Source organism: Chiloscyllium plagiosum, chromosome 28 (assembly GCF_004010195.1).
Source record: "Chiloscyllium plagiosum isolate BGI_BamShark_2017 chromosome 28, ASM401019v2, whole genome shotgun sequence".
Classification (NCBI taxonomy): domain Eukaryota; kingdom Metazoa; phylum Chordata; class Chondrichthyes; order Orectolobiformes; family Hemiscylliidae; genus Chiloscyllium; species Chiloscyllium plagiosum.
In genome coordinates, this window is record NC_057737.1 from 45,709,851 (window position 1) to 45,732,367 (window position 22,517).

Consider the following 22,517-nt stretch of genomic DNA (forward strand, 5'->3'; position numbering starts at 1 on the left):
TCTCTCTTCAGTATACTCCTCCTACCTTTTACACTCTTCTAAGGATTCACTCGATCCCTGCTATCTATACCTGACATATGCTTCCTTCTTTTTCTTAACCCAACCCTTAATTTCTTTAGTCATCCAGCATTCCCTACACCTACCGAATTGCTGACTATCCTGCTCCTTTGGAGAAAGTGAGGACTGCAGATGCTGGAGATCAGAGCTGAAAAATGTGTTGCTGGAAAAGCGCAGCAGGTCAGGCAGCAAAGGAGCAGGAGAATCGACGTTTCGGGCATAAGCCCTTCAGGGATGCGGCTCATTCCTGAAGAAGGGCTTATGCCCGAAACGTCAATTCTCCTGCTCCTTTGCTGCCTGACCTGTGCTTTTCCAGCAACACATTTTTCAGTCCTATCCTGCTCCTTTGGCCTGTTCCAACAAGCAGCTCCTTGATTTCTGCACTGATTCCATTTAGCTTCATTTGATATTCCTGATACCCTTTACCAGGAGAAATCTTCTTGCTCTGCTAACTATCTAGTACCCAGTTTCTATTAGTAGAATTCCACATTTCAACAAGTCAGTCCTCCCAGTCAAGAAGGGCTTCCTGACTTCACTCTGAAATGGCTCTAATCTTAAGATTGTGCTATCTTGTTCTGGACTCTCCTTCCTGTCCATCTATTGATTTACTGTGAGGAAGGGTTTGTTTGTTTTTGAGCTATTTGACTCGCTCACATTACAATTATTGGCTTTACTTTAGTTATCTTTGCTTGGAGTATGTAATGAATAGCTGGGAAGTATTTTAGCTTCAACTGTTTGGATATTTAACTTGTACCTCCATCTGTGGTATGATTTTTCAAAACTTATTTGTCAGGTTTTCAATATTACTACTACTTTCCTGATTGAAAGACTTAGTTCATATATTGGGCTGTGATTTGAATTCCAGATAATTGTTAAACGTGATGGTGTGGTCACACCTCCAATGTATTTCCATTCCCTCTGCAATGTCAATTTCATGAAGAGAAACTAAGCAAAGTTAAGCAATTCTTCTTGCTGTTTCCTGGGCACATGGATCTTGAAGCAGTTTGCATGGTGTTTATGACTGACTGCGGTCAACAGTAATATGTAGTTATACCTCATCGCTGCAGATTTAGAATCTGCCTGGATGGGTTTAAACTAGTCTCTGCATAAAATGGCTTGATAACTGCAGTATAACAACAGGACGTCTTCTGCCAGATTTAATAAACATGGAGGGCATGCTGTAAAATTCAAATGTGGCCAGATATTCCACTAGCTGTGGTTTTGAATCTAATATAAAAGTTCTGGTTGTAAATCTGTTGCACCTTAAGGTCTGTAGGTGTCATGTGGGTGAGTTCTGTCTCTTGATGAATTTGATAAAATGCTTGTTTTTTTTAAGTTAGGGAGGGCATCTTAAGTATAATGCCCCCATTTTAATTTTTTTCCTGATGTGACTAGTTTTATATGGGAGCAAGCTATTTTCCTCAACAGGCCTCTGCAAATGTTATTCTGTCTTGCTTCAACTTGCCCTGTTACCAAATCCTGGTTTTCTTGTTACTACGCATTTGAACTCCACTGCTTTCTGCATTCAATCTGAGAAGTTTCTGGATTTATCAGTTACTAGAACTATTTGTTTAGTTTTGGAATCTTGTTACTGAGTGTCCACCCTGAATCATATCTGCAATTTTTGATATACTCCTTCAACTCAAGTTCAAACCATTTGTGTAAATAATGAACAACCGTGCAGATCACCTCTGCCCCAGAAAAGATCCCAATGGTCTAAAAGGCTGAATCCCTGCCCCCATCACAAATCCCTGTAGAATGCTGCTACCTAAAAACCAGGAGGCAATGGCCATTGGTATTTTTATAACTAGGGTATTAATCCAGAAACTTGATATTTGGACCAGCATTCAAAACCTGTCATGGCAGATGGTGGAATTGGAATTCAATTTTAAAAAAAAAATCCTGGAATTAGAAGGAAGTCTGCCATCCTCACCTATTCAGGCCTGTGTGACTCCAGACCCACAATCAAGCTCAACAGGGTCTTCTTTACCCACTAATTCTGCCAGAGCAGTGTGATTGACTCTCGACTGCTCTCTGAAATGGCCTACCAAGCCATTCACTTGTATCAATCGCTACAAAGAAGCAAAGAAATGAAGCCGGACAGATCACCTCACCAACGTCCTGTATAACTGTAGCATAACTTCCCAACCTCCTTATTCAGTGCCCTGACTGATGAAGGCCAGTGTGCCAAAAACCACCTTCACTGCCCTGTCTACCTGTGACTCCATTTTCAGAGAACTGAGAACCTGAGCTCCAAGGTCCCTCTGTTCCACTACACTCCTTAAAGCAGGTGGGCCGGGTGCTGGCAGGTGGGACTAGATTGGGTTGGGATATCTGGCCGGCATGAACAGGTTGGACCGAAGGGTCTGTTTCTGTGCTGTACATCTCTATGACTCTATTTGTGCCAACATGCACTGTGACTTCTGACTGCTCACCTTGAGAATGTTCTGCAGCCGCATATCCTGGACCCTGGCATCTGGGTGGCAACACACACCATCCTGGATTCCCGTTTGTGGCACTGAATCTGCAATTTGTCCCCTTAAGTATGGAGTCACCTATCACCTAAGGTCCTGTTTACCTTTACCCTTTCCTGCTGTGCTCCAGAGGCAGTCTTGTGGCCACTGACCTGGCTACTACTGTTTTCCCCTGAACAGTCACTGTTTTTTCTCTCCCCTGCCCCCCCCCCTCCAAAAATAAAGTATCCAAAATGGTATACTTGTTTTTGAGGGGGAATGGCCACATCCATCTCGTCAGGACCAGGAAATTTATCCATCTTCGTACATTTCTAATATATCCAAAGACACCTCCACTGTGATACGCACTGTCCCCAAGATAGGGGATTCCTGCACTGTCTGCCTACTCCCTTTCCTGGTGGCCACCCAGCTACACTCTGCCTGCACCTTAGGTGTGATCACCTCACTAAACTTATCTACAAAGTGCTCACAATCTCTAATCCTGAGTGCATGGAGCTCCAGCTGCAGCTGGATGTACTTCCTGCGAGTGTACTCATCAGAGACAACAGAAATCACCCTGAGCTCCAATCTTGCAGGAAACACATGCGACTGCCCTAACTACCATCGCAACTGCTGTAAGACTAAAGAGGAAAGTTAAAAGGACTCTACCTGAGCTTACCTGGCCTTTTTTGCTGAGCTGCTACTCTCCAAAGCCCCTCGAGTCAAAGTCTTACTAATTCTATACCAACAAATGTTGCAATAGCATGTCCTGTGATGGGTCCTTAAGCATTCCTTGATACCAGGCACATGACAATCCACTCTTCAGTGCAGGTGACTGCTTCCAGACTGTAATGTATGCTGCCAAACAAGATTGGCATGCAAACAGCATAAGCCGCAAGTGATAGAGCTGAGTGGTGCCACAACCAGTGGATCTAAGCTGTGCAGTCCTGCCATACTGTTTGTGAATGGTGTACAATTAAACAATTCATTGGAGGAGGCTCCACAATTATCCCCATCCCTGATGTTGGAGAGCTTGGACATCGCTGCAAAAGATAAAGCTTTATCTGTGTTCCTCCGCTTTAGATATCAGCCTTCAGCCGATTCAGTTCATTTCAGGTCATATCAAGAAATGGTTGGAGACACTGTATAATGTAAAGGCTACAAACTAACAACAATCTTAAAGTCTTGTACTCCATAACTTGCTGCTCCCCTAGTCAAATTGTTCCAGTACACTTAACATTGACATCTACCTGACAATGTGAAACATTGCCCAGCTGTGACCTTATGTTTAAAAAGACAAATTCAAACCAGCCAATTTAGTAAAGCGATGGATGGTATCAAGGGTTACAAGCAGCACCTGCTCAGTGATGCTCAGTTTGGGTCCTGACCTTGTAACAGCCTTGGTTTAAACATGGATGAAAGAGTTGAATCCTAGAGGTTAGAGTGACAGCCCTTGACGTCAAGGCTGCATTTGACTGTTTGGCATCAAGGAGCCCTAGCAAAACTGGAATTGGTGGGTATTGTCATGGAGAATCACCAGGAGACGGAGAGTTCTTCAAGCAGTAGGTCTTTTATTTGCAAACAAAAAACAGTGACACTGAGAAAGCAGATCCTCGAATGCCCACGAACTTCCAGGTCCATGGCTTTTAAATTTTTTTTATCATGTTTCTGTTAGCTTATCAACATGTCCAAATATATTGATCAAAGTACCTCCCTCTAGCTACACAATTAAATCAGTGATGTTAGTTCCCATTATCTCTTTAGTTGTGCATTCTACTTAATGTTATTCTAATCTCACGGTTAGATATTTAGTGCTAACTCTTGCAGCGATGGTCTTTCATTCCAGACCCTACTTAATAAATATCTAATTGTGACATTAGGAAATTATTATCGCCTCTGCAACAGTGATCCTCCATTCCACACTAACCTGTCATGATAGATATTTAGCTATTCCATCTATTACAATAGTCTCCTGTCTCCAGCTGACTCTACTAATTATTAATTAGATATTTTAATGTCATGTCCCAAATATTTATGGTCCCAATCTTGTCATAATGACACTTAACAGGGAAACTACCTCTACTAACTGTTATCTCCTCTTGCCATAGTGATCTTTCAGCCTTAACCTTACTCTGCTAATTGGTGTAAAAGTATTCCACTATACTTATCCCATCCTGCATTCCACAGACCACAGATTGCTAGTGGTCTTCATGCTTTAACCCTTCCCATGTTTTCACACTTTATTTTCCATAGTATCAAGGGGCAATCTCTCTGCTGGTTGGAGTTACACATGTAAGAAGATGGTTGTGGTTGCTGGAGGTAAGTCATGTCAGCTCCAGGAAACCTCTGCAAGAGTTCCTCAGGGTAGAGTTTGAAGCCCAGCCATCTTCAGCTGCCTCATCGATGATCTTCTCTCTATCCTAAGTCAGAAGTGGGATGTTCACCAATTGCACAACATTCAGCACCATTCATGCTGAATCAGATTCTGAAGCAGATCTTGCTCAAATGCAACAAGTTCTGGACAGTATCCAGGCTTGGGCTGACAAATGGCAAGTTACACTCGTGTCTCTCACATGCCAGATTGGCACTACATCTACTCTTTCCACCAGCGCTCAGCAGCAGTGAGCTATCTACTTGATGTACTGCAGAAATTCACTGGGGCTCCTCGGACAGTATATTCCAGACTTGTGCCAACTTCTGTCTAGAAGGATCAGGGCAGCTGATACAGGGGAACACGGCCACCTTCAGGTTCCCCTCCAAGTAACTTGCTATCTTGACTTGGAAACATTGTTGCCATTTCTTCACTGTCACGGAGTCAAAATCCTGGAATTCCCTTCCTAAAGGCTCTACGTTGTGGATCTACGTACAGCAGGTATTCTGCAGCAGTTCAAGAAGGCAGCTCAGCACCAACCCATATAATAAGAGATGGATAAATGCTGGCCAGCCAGTGATGCTCACACCTGACAAAATGAATAAAATCCTTCCTGTTGCTCATCCTGAGTAGTTCCTGTTTAATCCCAACAGTTTAGGTTTGTAATTAATTGACTTTAATTGTATTATTACTTGTCCCCTCACTCTGCATGTGCTGACCTTACTCATGAGTCTACATACAGTTCCTTTTGGGTCAAAAAACCTTGAGTTCCTGTATAATGCATTGATTTCATTTTCTACTCTCATCTAGTCTTTCAACAACAACAAAAAATTATCCTTTTGGGAACCTTTTAATTGTTAGGAATTGCATATATTCCTCTGACAGTGACTTTATTTTGTTCAAATGTAAAATGTTTTAGCTGGGCTAAGATGTCGCTATTTGGGGGACTAGGGCACTTTGATAACGTACTCCTATCTAGGTGTGTACACAAATCCCTGTAACCAGGGGTTGTCCATGAGAATGCTAGCATCCTATTGCTGGTGATAATGCAGCATGTTGAAAGATTTTCATTATGTATGTGTATGATGTGTATTGATGTTTGTTTCTGTTTCCCATTGACAGATGTGAAAAAGGAGTAATGTCATTGGTTAACGTTAGGAACTGTATTCGATTCTATCAGACTGCAGAGGAGCTAAGTGCTGTTACATTGTTGAACTATTGTTCTGAGATTATAGCCAGCCATTGGGTGAGTTACAATTACTTGTGGTTATAATAGCAGCTTTTGTAGTGAAATATTCTAAGAACTTCAGAGTTGCATGTAAATCAATGTCAACTCCGAGAACCTAAGCTATATTTCATACCACAGCTCTACATTATTTTCAAAATTCGCCGCAGGTATTTGACAAATTGTTTACAGCAAACATTCCAGGTGATTTAGAAATGTTGTTTGTCATTTTCCAAATTTGAGCTGACAGATCAGCTGTTCACTGGTATTGTTATTGCTTTACCTGATCAAGCTGTAGGGATCTCCACAAGGTACAACCAAGGAAGGATGTTCATTTCGAACGGTTTCTCACCTCCCTCCCCCCAAAAAAACCTGAAATCGGATGGGGTCATTTATGGCACCAAAATTATTCCACCCAGAGTTTGACTCCAGAACAGATTAAAGGAACAACTTCCTTGTTTGCACAACCCTGTAGTATTGAGTGGTCAGCGTGGCACAGGGATTTCCTGCAATTTGGTGTAATTGACTGGGGAAAACCCTGTGGTAAAGATGATTTGTTTGAGAAGGTGTTGTGCTGCAACGGAGTTGATCTGGTTAGAAGAAACCCCTGCAGTGTAACTAGTTTTCAGTGCTGTAGCTGAATCTTAGCATGAAATTTGCCTTTCCTCAGTTGTGATATCACTAGGTTTGCTGACTCAAATTCATCCAATACTCACTTTTGAAGTAAAGTTTGTATTTAAATTATGCGTGTTAGGTGTAAAATGCTCATCCAGGCTGTTTTTACCCTTGCTAGTTGGTATTGGAAGGATAATTCATTTTTCTCCCAGAATTAACCAACTACAGAATCCAAGGTGCACATTTAAAAATGGTATGAATGTTAGACACATTGAGCACAGTCTGTGCTGGTTAAATCGATCAGTAACTGGATCATATCTTTCCAAAGCATTCTTAGTTTGGTCTGCTGCAAGGGTGGATACAATTTTAGTTTCCATACCCCTTCAAGAAAAGGTCTCTTTGGATGCAACATATAACAGAGGTCCTCTCTGGCTATTCAGTCAAATGTTAAAGAGCTTTTGGTTTCTTTTTCAAGGTAGAGTAGGTACTCACTCAATATTTCTCCCTCGGCCAGCATCAAAAAGGTTTTATTTTTATGAGGATTGATTGCTTAAACGTGTGAAATGTGTCCCTCAGGTTTGAGCTGAAGAAAAAACTTGTTCTGCTAGCTATTTGTTTCTATTCCAAAAATACATTTTTGTACTCTTCTGTAGCAATGCCTAATGGCATTGTGCTGAACATAATTTGCAGGTCCAAATGCAAATTGATTACATGTCATGGGTTTTTTTGACTGCCTCCAATCTCTTCAAGCAGCAGAATTTCAATTTCCATCTTTAGTAGTAATCAAGATACCAAGCATTGCAAAATTAATTTTAAGTTTCTTCTGAAGGTGTCCAATTTTATAATGTTTCTTTGAAAAAATGCATTTCTTTTATGCCTTTCACAATCACAGGATGCCTAAAAGTGTTTTACATGCTATTAAAGCCTTTTTGAATTGAACTGTTGGAAGAATGCCTTATTTACAAGTGTAAAGCTGTAACCGACTGGTGCAACAATAACAGTGTAGTTGTGGTAATAGATCAGCAGTCAAGAGGTCTGGAGAATTCAATCAAAAGCATACATTTAAATCCCACCATGGCTGCAGAAGGATTTAAATACAATTTATTACAGTTAATCTATAGTAAGTTAGTATCCATATTGGTGGTGATGAAACTACTGAACTGCTATTTAAGTACCTATCTGGTTCACTAACATCCTTGGGGAAGGGAACCTGTCACCTTTTAGTCTGGTGCAAATGTGATTCCAGATACCACAGTATGATTGCCTGCCTGTTGTCTAAAGTGGCCTGTGCAAACTACTTTGCCTTGAATAAGGTGGCTCCTTGCCATCCTTTGAGGACAGTTGGAGATCAGCAATTTTAAATTCTGATCTTGATAGGGATGCCTGTATCCAGTCAATGAATTTTCAAGTACATCATTTCTCATATCTTGGGCTGTCAACACGCTCTGTGTTGCAGGCATTCATCAGATATCTGTCACCAACAGCAATGACACCATAAGAGACAGGGACAATCGTCAGTCTTTCTGTGACTAAGTTAAACTCACTATAGCCATTTGATCTATCGAGTCGGTATCTGTCCTCAAAGCGATCCCATTCCCCCACTTCCCCAGTATCTATCCTTGGAGCTCAGTAAGTTTCTCTTCAGTGCCCATCCAATTTATTCACTTTGATTTCCCTCACCTTTCAGGTCATTCCGCTCACTTTTTAAAAAAAAAAGTTACTTTTACGGATACTAACTTTTTTTATTATAGATTAACCGTAATAAATTGTATTTAAATCCTTCTGCAGCCATGATGGGATTTAAATGTATGCTTTTGGTTGAATTCTGCAAACCTCTTGACTGCTGATCTATTACCACAACTAAACTGTTGTTGCGCCAGTAGGTTACAGCTTTACACTTGTAATTAAGGTATTCCTCCAACAGTTCAATTCAAAAAAAGCTTTAATTGAATGTAAAACACTTTTAGGCATCCTGTGGTTGTGAAAGGCATGAAAGAAATAGTTTTTCAAAGAAACATTAGAGACCTTCAGAAGAAACTTCCTTCAATTGTTTTGCAGTGCTTGGTACCTCAATTGCTACTAAAGATGGAAATTGAAATTCTGCCACTTGAAGAGATTGGAGGCAGTCAAAAATGTAATCAATTTGCATTTGGACCTACAAATTATATTCAAAATACATGCACCTTTGTTCGAGCGCAATGCCATTAGGCATTGCTACAGAAGAGTATAAAAAGTTGTTTTTTAGAATAGAAACAAATGCTTTCACCAACCATCCCATTTATGCTTGAATGTCTCCATTACAACGTGTCTCTTTGACTTTCTACTATATAATTCTTCATTTATTATCCTTATAAAATGTTAAAATATCTAATGCAATGAGGACTGTAGAAATGTAAATTATCTATAAGCTTTTTAAGCTATAGAGTGCTATAGAAATGTAAAAGCTGCTTACCTTTCTATATATGCAAGTAGTGTATCAGCTGATATGCAATGAAAATGATCCCTTTTGGAATGATTATCTACTCACTTCACTTAAACACTGATGCTGTTTATCCAGGATGATCTGAGGAAAGATGATTTCAGTAGCATGACTGCTCCTTTGCTGTATAAAATGATTAAATCAAAGACTGAATACCCTTTGCATAAAGCTATCAAAGTGGAAAGAGAAGATGTTGTATTTCTCTACCTCATTGCGATGGACTCTCAGGTAGGTGTGTCTTCCATTTAACTAAAGCAATGCACAGAAGGCCTGACTTCAGGGTTCCCCACTCTGTAATTCCTTTCAAATGTTTACATGTAACTTTGGAGAACCTTGTGCCTCATTCCTCCAGTATACCCTGGGCTCAAAGTTATAGCTTTTCATGAGAAACTTGCAATTTCAGGAAAACTGAGATTTTAAAATCCCACTACAAATGGAAAGCATTGAAACAAAAACTGACTTGAAAACATTTTAACTAGGGATCCATTCCCAGGATTAGGTTTTCTTTACCTTCATTGGTTTATTGTAGCCTCTGGAACTTCAGTCCAAGATCTGAAGTTTAAATCTGTATACATGTACATATATCTGTTATTTTGCACATATGTACATTAATTTCCTTTTAAATAATCTTGATTTCTTCTCTGCCCTGTCTAAAACACTAAACTTAGTAATAAGACAAACTGGATAGGAACAGCAGATAGACTGGAGCTACCTGGTGGGCCCGATCATCAGGGGTTCACAAACTCAGAACTATAGTTTGAGAACATTGACCTATATTTTGTGTGCGTGTGTGTGCGCGCGCGTGTGACCTTTAACTGAAATGCTTCTCAAGACAGACCAACACTCCTGTCAAAAGGCTTTACTGAGTGAAATAGGTTTGTGGTAATATCACCAGCTCTAATTTTCTACATGGTTAGGTTTAGTGCAATGATATAGCGTCTATTTTTCTTTCCTGTCTTCTAACATTTAATCGGTTTTTCTTTTCTCTTGCTATTTGTTTATTACTACATTTTACAGTTGCCTGGTAAACTGAATGAACTTGATGACCATGGAGACCTGGCTTTGGATCTGGCACTGTCACGACAGCTGGAAAGTATTGCAACCACGTTGGTTAATAACAAGGCAGATGTTGACATGGTTGATAAGAATGGCTGGAGTTTACTTCACAAAGCTATCCAAAGAGGTAAAGTGATGGCAAGGCTGTTAAGGTCAATATATTGGTAGCTAGAATAGCTTGCAAAATTGTGCACTTGTGTGTTCAGTACAGATTCTAAAATGTCAGTGGCTTGTCAGTATTGAATTTTGTTTAATGTAAAAATATTACACTCTTCTGGGAAATACATATTTACTAAAGTCTGTATGATGCAAGTTAAAGAAGCAAATTTTTGGGAAGGTTTGAAATCTCAAACTGAACCTTGGGAATACTCAAGAGGTTAAGTGACATCTCTGGAGGAAGATGCATGGTTAATTTTTCAGACGAATGGCTGACTTTATCAGAGCCAGGTAAAATTAGAGATCTATCTGGTTTGGAGCAAGTATGGCGAATTTATATTCTTCAGGCAAAGTAGCCTGCTTGATTAACACCCTATCCACCATATTCAAAATTCACTACCACTTTGCAAGTTCTCTCTCAAACCAGACATGGTCCTGATATGGTTGCAGTGGTTCAAGAAGGTAGCTTGTCATTACCACCAGCAGCAGGGCAATTAGCAGTAGGTGATCAATGCTGTCAAAGGGTTCCTGAGCTAAAAGTTGTGCAGGGGTCCCCAATTTTACGAAAGTTTGATATCCAAAAACTCATACTCATTAAAATTCCACCCTAGTGTGGGATAAAGACTCCACATACAAATACTTCCTCTTAAGGGCAGCTGATTTATTGTCCCTCATTGGTTTTTCTTTATAGAGTCTAGATACTCCTCACCCCACCTCCAGGGGCTGGGTGTAGAAAGACGCCATTTAGCTCATTGAAGTTGCTCCGACCCTCCAAACAGCATCCCACTAGGATCCAGCCCATACCCTTTCCCATAACCCAGTATTTACCATGATTAATCCACCTGTCTGTTTAGAAGAGGAGGTATAAATCTGATTTTTTTTTTTCTTTCTAACAATTGTTTTGGTAATACAACGTGAAGGAATTGATGGTTACACAACTAGTAGATTGGGGAAACTGGGTATTAGCAGCCCTAAGATCTTTGCACAGACTTGATACATTGTTCAATTGCTTAATGTGTGTGCATCGGTTTTTATGAAGTCTTTAAGATATTGAGTTCTTTTAATTTTGTTCTTCAAGTTTGGCAGAAGTATTAAAATTACACCATAAAGATTTCTCTGAACTCTGATCTTATGTTTTACTTTTGCTGAGTTTTGTTTTATGTCAGAGTCTGGTTTTGAGTGTGAATAGCTAAGTGAGAATTCTGTAAACTCCTTCTCCTGAACCTGGTTGTGGGAGACGAGCTGAAATGGCTTTAGGTAATGTTGGAAATCTGATCTTTTGAAAGATACTGTGGAAACCTGCTGTTGAAATTGCATTGCAACTTTTACCTTCAGTTAGGCTTGATATTAAGTAAACACAAACTTCTGGCTTTTTTTGTTTGACAGATTGCAGTGAAAGATTCTTTGCACTTTCTCTTTGCTTTCTCTTTCCTCCCGGATGCTAATTCCTTGCTTGATTATCGTTACTTGATGCTGATGGTCTTCTATGCAAGTGAATATAATTTATGAAGATGCACCAGGTTTTTCGATTCCATGCGAAGTCTCCAATGTAGGTAGTCCTGAGGAAATGCTGCATTGACGGAACAGTAGTTCCATTTCAGGATAGTGAGGGAGTTTGGGGCAAACTCCTAGGTGACGGTGTCCCAAACATCTGTCCTGTCCTGTCCTGTCCTTTCTAGGTCGTAAGAGTTATGGTTTGAAAGGTGTTGTCAGTTTTGTTTTGTCTGAGTCTGGTTTTGAGTATGAATAGCTAAGTGAGAATTCTGTAAACTCCTGCTGAATCTGGTTGTGGGAGACAGTTGCATCTTGTACATTCTACACACAATGCCACTGTGCATTGCTGTTAGAGTGCCAGTCCAATGGGCTGTCTTGTCCTGGATGGTTTTAAGCTGCTTGAGTGCTGTTGGTGCCTTTTTTGTAAGAAGAAAGCTTTCCATGGAATGGCTATACATAGCCTGCTTCTAAACACAGATTCTATTTGGCCTGTCAAGACCACCTGAAGAGCCCAGACCCACTTGCCCTGTAACCCTGTATTTCATGGCTAATCCATCTACCTTGCACATCCCTTGACATTATAGACAACTTAGCATGGCCAGTCCATCTGTCCTGCACATCTTTTGGACTTTGGGAGGAAACCAGAGCACCTAGAGGAAACCCAGCCAGACAGGGAGAATGTGCAATCTCCACACAGTCACCCGAGGCCGGATTCAAACCCGGGTCCCTGGTACTGAGGCAGTAGTGCTAACCACTGAGCCACCATGTTGCCTGAGGAAATGCTGCAGTGAAGGAACAGTAGTTCCATTTCAGGATCTTTTGTTGTCAGGGTCAGCATTTGTGATCTTTGTCTTAATTAGTGCAGGCAGTTAATTGTAAACCACGTTTTTGTGCATTTGGAGCCTGGTATAAGCTAGAGGCAGCACAGAATGCCGAATCCTTTTCCTAAAGGAAATGAGTTAGGGCAAAAAGGGGACATGAGATAGCTTTGGCAAATAGAGTTAAGGAGAATCCAAAGGGCTTTTAAATACATTAAGGGCAAAAGGGTAACTAGGGAGACAATAGGGCACCTCAAACATCAGCAAGGCAGCCTTTGTGTGGAGCTGTAGGAGGTGGGGCAGATACTAAACAAGTATTTTGCGTCATTATTTATTGTGGAAAAGGACATAAGATATGGAATGTAGAGAAATAGATGGTGACATTTTGAAAAATGTCCATATTACAGAGGAGGAAGCGCTGGATGTCTTAAAACGCATATAAGTGGATAAATTCCCAGGACCTGATCAGATGTACCCTAGAACTCTGTGGGAAGCTAGAGAAGTGATTGCTGGGCCTCTTGTTGAGATATTTGTATCATCAATAGTCACGGTGAGGTGCCGGAAGAATGGAGGTTGGCTCACGTGGTGTCACTATTTAAGAAGGGTGGTAAGGACAAACCAAGGAACTATAGACCAATGAGTCTGATGTCAGTGGTGGGCAAGTTGTTGGAGGGAATCCTGAGGGGCAGGATGTACATGTATTTGGAAAGGCAAGGACTGATTAGGAATAGCTAAGATGGCTTTGTGCGTGGGAAATCATGTGTCTCAAACTTGATTGAGTTTTTTGAAGAAGTAACAAAGAAGATTGAGGGTAGAGTGTAGATGTGATCTATATGGACTTCAGTAAGGCATTCGACATGGTTCCTCATGGGAGCCTGATAAGCAAGGTTAGATCTCACGGAATACAGGGACAACTCTCCATTTGGAGACAAAGGTGGTGGCGGAGGGTTGTTTTTTAGTCTGGAGGCCTGTGACCAGTGGAGTGCCACAAGGATCTGTGCTGGGTCCACTACTTTTCTTAATTTTTATATAAATGATTTGGATGCGAGCATAAGAGGTATAGTTAGTAAGTTTGCAGATGACACCAACATTGGAAATGTAGTGGGCAGTGGAGAAGGTTACATCCAATTACAACAGGATCTGGACCAGATGGTCCAATGGCTGAGGAGTGGCAGAAGGAGTTTAATTTGGATAAATGAGGTGCTGCATTTTGGGAAAGCAAATCTTAGCAGGACTTGTACACTTTAATGATAAGGTCCTCTGGAGTGTTGCTGAACAAAGAGACATTGGAGTACAGGTTCATGGCTCCATGCAAGTGGAGTCGAAGGTAGATAGGATAGTAAAGGCGACGTTTAGTATGCTTTCCTTGTTTGGTCAGAATATTGAGTACAGGAGTTGGGAGGTCATGTTGCAGCTGTACAGGACATTGGTTAGGCCTCTGTTAGAATATTGCATGCAATTCTGGTCTCCTTCCTATCTGAAAGATGTTGTGAAACTTGAAAAGGTTCAGAAAAGATTTACAAGGATGTTGCCAGGGTTGGAGGATTTGAGCGACAGGGAGAGGTTGAATAGGCTAGGGCTGTTTTCCCTGGAGTGTCAGAGGCTGAAGGGTGACCTTTTTTATAGAGGTTTATAAAGTCATGAGGGGCATGGATAGGATAAATAGACAGACAAAAGTTTTTTTTTTTTCTCTGGGGTGGGGGGAGTCCAGAACTAGAGGGCATCAGTTTTGGGCGAGAGGAGAAAGATATAAAAGAGATCTAAAAGGCAACTACAGGGAGACGATGGTGAGTGTATGGAATGAGCTGCCAGAGGAAATGCAGGCTCGTACAAATACAACATTTGAAAGGCATCTGGATGGGTACATGAATAGGAAGGGTTTTGGAGGGTTATGGGCCAGGTACTGGCGGTTGGGATGTTTGGTCGGCATAGACAAGTTGGACCGAAGGGACTGTTTCCGTGCTGAATGTCTCTATGGCTCTATGATTCCGAGTGAAACCGATGGATATTTATGACCATTCTCAGGATTGCCATTGATAAGACTATATTCCAGAATTATAGAATTCCGTTTATTAATCAGCTACTATAGTGAGATTTGAACCAAAGTCCCCAGAGCATTAGCTTGAGCTGCTGGATTATTCATCCATAATATTCCCACTACACCACCATGTCCCTTAAAGCTGTATTCATCCAGGTGCACATTTGGTCTTTTGAACTTGACTTTCATTTGGGTGGTAGTGATCTCAGGGCAAGTCATCTACTGATTCCCCCTGCCTCGCAGTTTTGTGCTTTCCTTGGTCTTAGTAGTTCATGATGTAAGAGATCGCACAGTTTTTTTGGGAGGGCTATAAACTGAAATGGAGGTCTGGTTGCTATGACTAAGAAGGCTTTAATTTGAAAATATAGCTGTGGACTTGTCTTTTTCTCCCTTTTTTTTTAATCCCTTTTTCTCACTCCCTCACTTTTTCCTCGCTCACTGCCCTTCTGTCTTCTTTCCCCCCCCCCCCCCCCCCACCAGCCTCTGTTTCTGTTTCTCTTTCTGATATGTGAGGCATAATTATGACTAATCTTTCCAGTCCAGTTGTACCAGTATGAACTTCCCACATTCAGTTTTGATGAGTCATGTGATGAGGTCAAAGAATAATTGAAGTGGTTTCCTCTTTGTATCTGAAGGATACAGCAGTCCTTTTCCTCCCAAGGTTGAACCTGTTTTCTCTCCAATTCTGGCTCTGACACCAACTCAGACTTCACTGGTTCAACCCTTTGCCATGGCTTGTAACACTGAACCTGAAGTGTTTGACTGGGGCAATCCACAAAGAGACTGGCATGATGACCCTTCTACTGCTCTTGCACAGAAGGAAAGAAAAAGAGAATACCTTGAGAGAGAAACACTAGTTTGGTCAGAGAAGTTACTAAACAAAGTTTCTATAAAGGAGAGAATGTTGTATTGGAGTTTGATTACTGTGGGATACACAGCTACAAAGTATTTAAGCTGTTGGCTAATTGGCCAGGGCACAGTGTGCTGGTTGAGGGATGTAGGAGGTCAGAGTCTGAGCAATGGAGATTTTGTGCTTTAGGATGTGTTGAGAGTGTGTTGCTATGGGTAGCAACTTCTTTTATATAGAGGCCTTTTGATTTTAAAAAGAGACATTCAAAGTAGGTGTTGGAGTAGGCCATTTTACCTCTTGTGCCTAGGCAAAATCATCTTTTGTTCTAAGCTTCAATGGATCCAGGCCTGTCTAAATTTTTTTTCCTCCAGTTTCTCCCCTCCCCCAAATTCCAAGTATCAATCAAATGAACCTTCTTTGAACCCCTGATACATTTATTTCCTGAGATAAGACCAGAAGCGTAAACAGTACTGCATATATGGTCTTGTACAACTGTGGCAAACATCCCTACTTTTTATATCCCATTCCCCTTGCAATAATTGATAACCCAGCTGCTTCAATCACTAGCTGTATTTGCATACAAACTGAGATTATGTCCCAGGGCATCCAGGTGCCTTTTGTACTGCAGAGTTCTGCAAAGTCTCTATTTAAATAAACTATTCTTCCTACCAAAACGGCCAAGTTTTGCATTTTTTTTTTCTCTCCTGACTAACTTGATTCCTTTGCAAACCCCTTTTCACATCTTACTTTCCTACTTACCCTTGTGCCCTCAACCAACTTTTCCAAGTTTGTTAATATAAATACATTGAGGCGCCAGCACTAATCTGGAGCACTCCACTCATCAAATTTTGCCAAACTGAAAATGGCCTATTTGTGCCAAACTTTTTTCTTTTTAACTAATTAATCTTTTTTGTTCTGTTTTACTACCAACACCATGAGCTTTTGTGTAGTAGCCTTTTGATGAGGAATCTTGTCAGATGGCTCTCAAAATCTAGGTAAATCCCATTAGAGTTCTCTATATCCACCGTGCTTGCTGCTACTACAAATAAATAAAAACCCAAATAAGTTGTCAGACATGGTTTTTTTTTCCTCTAAACTATGTTGACTATGCCTGATTTGTATTAAGACTGCCTAAGTCTATAGTTTCTGCTTTCTGTGTCTCTTCCTTGAATAAGAAAGTCCCCTTTACCATTTTCAAATCAAATGGACTGTTTCCAGAATTTAGGGAATTTTGGCAAATTTAGAACAAACACTTTCAGCGGCCACTTTTTAAAAATTATTTCAGCTTGAAGTTCCACAAGTATCCATCTGGGGACTTGTCAGCTTCCAGTTCAAATGTTCTTTTCCTCCATCCTGATTCAGAATTATTTCTGGAATGTTATTCATCTTTTCTGCAAAGAAAACAGATGCAAAATATCTGCTCAATTCATCTGTGATTTCCTCCTTTTCTTCTATTAATTACTCAGACCGATGCTCACTCTATTCCTCCTTTCCGCGCTCGCTCTCGCTCCCCTTTCCTTAAAATACCATTGGGAACACTTTTATGCTTCCTGTTAGATTTCCCTACGACTTTAATTTCTCTAACTTTTGTTCATCTTTTAGTCGTCTTTTTTGCTGTGCTACATATTGTCAAATCTACTGGTGTGCCACTCGACTTTGGGATTATTTGCTTTTTCTCTCAATTATATTTGTATCTTTAGTTTCCTTTTTTAGCCATGGGTGGTGCATGCTTTCCCTGGAGTCTTTCATTTTCAATGCAGTGTACCACTTCTGAGTGTTCTGAAATACATCCTCAAATGTGTGCCACTATCTTTACCGGCCTATCCTGCAATTGAATGTTCCAGTCCATTTTCACACCTGTCTTTCAGACTGTCATTTTTTTTAAAGTTTAAAACAGCAGTCTTAGTTCCACTCTTCTCTCCCTCAAATTTGAATGCACAGGTGTGTTATGATCTTAGCTACATATTAATATTGTACCTTTACTATGAGGTAATTGGGTAGAAGATTTGATATCGTATTTTAGGTTTAGTTCTAACATTTTGGATGGCTTTCTTTTATTTTAAAGGTACTATGTCAATATAGGCAGGAATTGTGGCTCATCTTATTACTGGGCAAATAGTACACAAGCAACGGAAGAGTTAAGTGAGGTATCTATCCGTGTTGTCTAAGAATAGGAGTAGGCCATCTCACCCCTCAAGCCTGCTGCCACCCACCTTGTGTTGGTGGCTGATGTCACTAAGGACAATCTTAATTGAAAAGAAGAGAGGCAAAGTGGTTCTTCTCAGTGACTCATGAGGTTAAGTGGAAGGGGAGGAAGAGAAAACCACACTGAAGATGCTCCAGTCATGAGTAGAACCACTCAGGTGTATAGAGCTTGTAAGAAGGCCTATGGTGTATTAGCGTTCATTAGCAGAGGGATTGAATTCAAGAGTCGTGAGGTGATGTTGCAGCTGTATAGGACCTTGGTAAGGCCACATTTGTGTGCAGTTCTGGTCGCCTCATTTTAGGAAAGATGTGGAAGCTTTGGAGAGGGTGCAGAGGAGATTTACCAGGATGTTGCCTGGAATGGAGAATCGGTCGCACGAGGATAGGTTGAGAGTGCGAGGCCTTTTCTCATTGGAACGGTGAAGGATGAGGGGTGACTTGATAGAGGTTTATAAGATGATCAGAGGAATAGATAGAGTAGACAGTCAGAGACTTTTTTCCCCGGGTACAACAGAGTATTACAAGAGGACATAAATTTAAGGTGAAGGATGGAAGGTATAGGAGGGATGTCAGGGGTAGGCTCTTTACCCAGAGAGTGGTGGGGGCATGGAATGCGCTGCCTGTGGGAGTGGCAGAGTCCGAATCATTGGCGACCTTTAAGCAGCAATTGGATAGGTACATGGATGGGTGCTTAAGCTAGGACAAATGTTTGTCACAACATTGTGGGCCAAAGGGCCTGTTCTGTGCAGTATTGTTCTATGTTCTATAACCAAGTAAGAGAGGCCCACATACCTGAAGAATGAATGTAAATATCAGAAAGGTGGGGTGCATTTATTCTGTAGGCCTGCAGCCAAAAAAAAGTAGTTGCCTTTTGGGAACGAGGGTTACTCATGGGGTAGAGCTGAGAACTTAAGCCTGTGATTCTTGTGGAGTTGAGAGAAAGGGCAGACTTCTGACTGACTGGTTAGAATTAATCTGGGTGACAAGCTCCCAACTCCCATGAGCTCCTTGCATTTGGAGAGTGGATAAAGGAGACCATTAGTGAAGAAAAGGTGGCTTTGGCAGAGAGGTGAGTTGACCTGTTGGCACACCATTCAGGCCAGTCACATTTGGTGGCTGATTGAACAAGTCTGCTTCAGATATACTCACTCTGGAACTAAAAGCTAATGTGGGAATCTTGTAATAGGAGTGGATGAGGTTTAAATGAACAGATTTATAGGAAGTGGAGGGCATCACTGAACTGATGAAGCTTGGAAAAGTGAAGTATTGTGTATGGAGGGCTAGAGGCTTGGCATTTGGTTTGAAAACGTGGTTCGCCCACCAGTTTTGAGATTTTGGCTACTTAATGAGATTGCTGACCTCTGACAGCAGACAAAAATCTTTGATTTATCATTTGTCATTTGAACAGTTATATTATCTGCATGAGTCTCCATTACTTGTTTGGCATTAGTGCAAAATTAACTATATTGTGGTGTTATGATTTGTTGAGAAACAGCCTGAGGCTACTTTATATTGGGGGTATAACTTTTAATTGTATACAAGTGAAGGTTTTGCATATAACTGCAAAGAATAAGCTTGCATTTGAATCTTAGAACACTATTAGTTTTGCCAGCTGTATCCAGGGTTGCTTAAATAGCATATACAGATTGCCATCTTGTGGAGGGAAGAGGAGTTGTGGTTGCTGTGCAGTTTGTTAATAAAAGTTTTGTTCTGACCTTGAGCCACTTGATGCAATGGAATGTAGCATTAATTTGGAATTAGAGAAAAACAAGCTGCTGTAAATATTCAGGAATTAAGGCAACGTGTGGAGAGGGCATTGATACAGCAGATCAGTGACCTTCCATCATTAATTTCTTTCTGCTTTCAGACCCAACATTTTTTGTTCTCCCATGCTTGGATGGTTATGCATTGGAAATTTCTAAATTGTAATGCCTGTCAACTGCCCCAACTTCGCACATAAATAGTTTTAACTGGCAACTCAGTAAAGTTGGATTTGTGTATTATTTTTAGAAAACGTTTGCAGCTTGCTTTAAGCATCCCTCAGTTCCTCCTGGAAATGACAGCAATTCTTTGACAGCAGGGATTTACCTGCTAGTTAGGAATTGATACGAGGCAGTCTCCAGACAGTTTCCCACCTGCCCTCCCAGGGTACTGACTCCATTCGTGTCTGTGCCCAACTGCTGTTTCAGTAACAACCTCTACAGGAAAGCATGAAACCTTCAAACTTTGGAGGGAAAGTGTTTTCAGGCTGATGAGGGAGCTCAGCAGAAAAATGTTATAATTGTTATCAAATGGTTTCCCTGGAGTGTCAGATGCTGAGGGGTGACCTTAGAGGTTTACAAAATTGAGGGGCAGGGATAGGATAAATAGACAGTCTTTTCCCTGGAGTGGGGGAGTCCAGAATTAGAGGGCATAGGTTTAGGGTGAAATGGGAAAGATATAGAACATAGAAGAATACAGCGCAGTACAGGCCCTTCGGCTCTCGATGTTGCGCCGATCCAAGCCCACCTAAGCTACACTAGCCCACTATCATCCATATGCCTATCCAATGCCTGCTTAAATGCCCATAATGAGGGAGAGTCCACCACTGCTACTGGCAGGGCATTCCATGAACTCACGACTCGCTGAGTAAAGAACCTACCCCTAACATCTGTCCTATACCTAACCCCCCAACTGCAACATGACCTCAGTACTCCGGAACTCAATTTCTCTACCAATAAAAGCCAGTACGCCATATGCCTTCACCGCACTATTTACGTGGGTGGCAACTTTAAAAGATCTGTGTACATGGACACCAAGATCCCTCTGCTCATCCACACTACCAAGTATCCGACCATTAGCCCAGTACCCCATCTTTTTATTACTCTTACCAAAGTGGATCACCTCACACTTAACTACATTGAACTCCATTTGCCACCTTTCTGCCCAGTTCTGCAGCTTATCTATATATTTTTTTTTTCTTTATGTTGCCTATCACTGATAAGCCCATTCTTTTCCAATTATAAGTAGATTTTATCCCTCCGTACCTTCTCCAGCAACTTTCCCATCACTGACATCAGGCTCACTCTAGTAACCTGGAATATCCCTATTACCCTCCTTGTACAGGGGGACAACATGAACAACCCTCCAGTCCTCTGGCACCTCACCTCTGTTTAAGGATGCCACAAAGATATCTGTCAGCGCCCCAGCTATTTCCTCTCTCGCCTCCCTCATCCTGGGATAGATCACATCTGCTCCTGGGGATTTGTCCACCTTAATAACTTCTAGCCTACCCAACACATCTTCCTTACTTTTGTCAACGTGATTCAGAGTAATCAAACTTCTATCTGTAACGCATAAAGAAGTTGCTTACAGCATCCCAGAGGTCTCATTTCAGCATTCTGTGTATATACTTGGGAAATATCTGCAATCCGTTTGCACAACATGTCCACTGGGATATCATAGCCATATTTGTACTTCCAATTTGCAGCTTCATATTGAGCTCTCTGTACCTGGGATCTGCTGTCCGCTGTCATTCCTGTCATTACACAGCCTATGTTTTCAGTTATTCTGAATAGGTGAGTGACTGTGTTGGCATCCAATAGCTTATCCAGCACTTTCTTTTGTGTAACAACTACAGCACAGTCCTTTCCACGAACAGCGACTGAAGTGAGGCCACCTTGGTTTATAGCCTTAAAAGCATATTCTACTTGGTATAACCTTCCCTCCGGGGAGAAGATGGTGATGTGACGGTCAAAGCCGGCACTCGATATCAAAGGGACCGAAGAGGCCTCTTTTTCACACAGTGGTCCATGTATGGAATGAGCTGCCAGAGGAAGTGGTGGAGGCTGTTACAATTGCAAAATTCAAAAGTCATTTGGATGGGTATATGAATAGGAAGGGTTTGGAGGGATACGGGCCAGGTGCTGGCAGGTGGGACTAGATTGGTTTGGGATATCTGGTTGGCATGGACGGGTTGGACCCAAGGGTCTGTTTCTGTGCTGTACACCTCTGACTCTATTTAGAGTATTTAAAACTAGCTGATAAATGGCAAAGCTGGAAAATTATGTGGAGAAAGGACTCTGGAAGCTATATTGGGATGTGATGGAAGTACTAACATGGCACTTACATTTTGTATATGTACTATACAGCATACCAAAACAGCAATATCATTCTGTTCTCAGTAAACGCAAGTGTAGGAGCATGATTCAATTGTTTGGCTCAACTAATATTTAATTTGTTGTTTGTGGAGGTGTATGGAATCTGACACCAACATGTGAATTCTAAAACTTGTGCCAAGTGGGGTTTAATTCTTTAACTTTGTAGTTAATTGCTAATCTTTAGAACTGGAGCAATTTTTCAACTAAGTGCAAACTTGGACCATTCTTCAGTATTCTGAACAAAAATCAGTTTGAATGTCAAACATCCCAGAAATGTTAAAATTTCAATCTTGTTTACAGTGGTGTTGATCCTTTTTCCTAGCACACATGGAACATTGAAGAGCCATTTGTTTCCCACTTGGCGTAAGATTTAGAATTCACATTGTTGGTGTCAGAATCCATTATCCTCCACAAAAACAACATCAAATTAAATATTAGTTGAGCCAAACAATTGAATCATGCTCCAACACTTGTGTTTACTGAGAACAGAGTGATATTGCTGTCTTGGTGTGCTGTATTGGTTTGATTTGAGTGCAATTAGAGGGGAATAATGAAAGTATC

At 41.1% G+C, this 22,517-nt stretch overlaps 1 protein-coding gene across 4 annotated transcripts in view; it reads left to right on the forward strand.

The window, feature by feature from the left end:
- Positions 1-22,517, forward strand: part of ankfy1 (ankyrin repeat and FYVE domain containing 1) — a 93,133-nt gene that overhangs the window by 33,649 nt on the left and 36,967 nt on the right. For all 4 annotated transcript variants that reach the window (XR_006315831.1, XM_043718812.1, XM_043718811.1 and 1 more), the window contains exons 5-7: positions 6,004-6,127; positions 9,279-9,428; positions 10,218-10,383. Coding sequence is in view for 3 of the 4 variants with exons in the window: in XM_043718812.1 (XP_043574747.1) it covers positions 6,004-6,127; positions 9,279-9,428; positions 10,218-10,383 (440 nt within the window). In the remaining variant the exon portion in view is untranslated. The remainder of the gene's footprint in view (positions 1-6,003; positions 6,128-9,278; positions 9,429-10,217; positions 10,384-22,517) is intronic.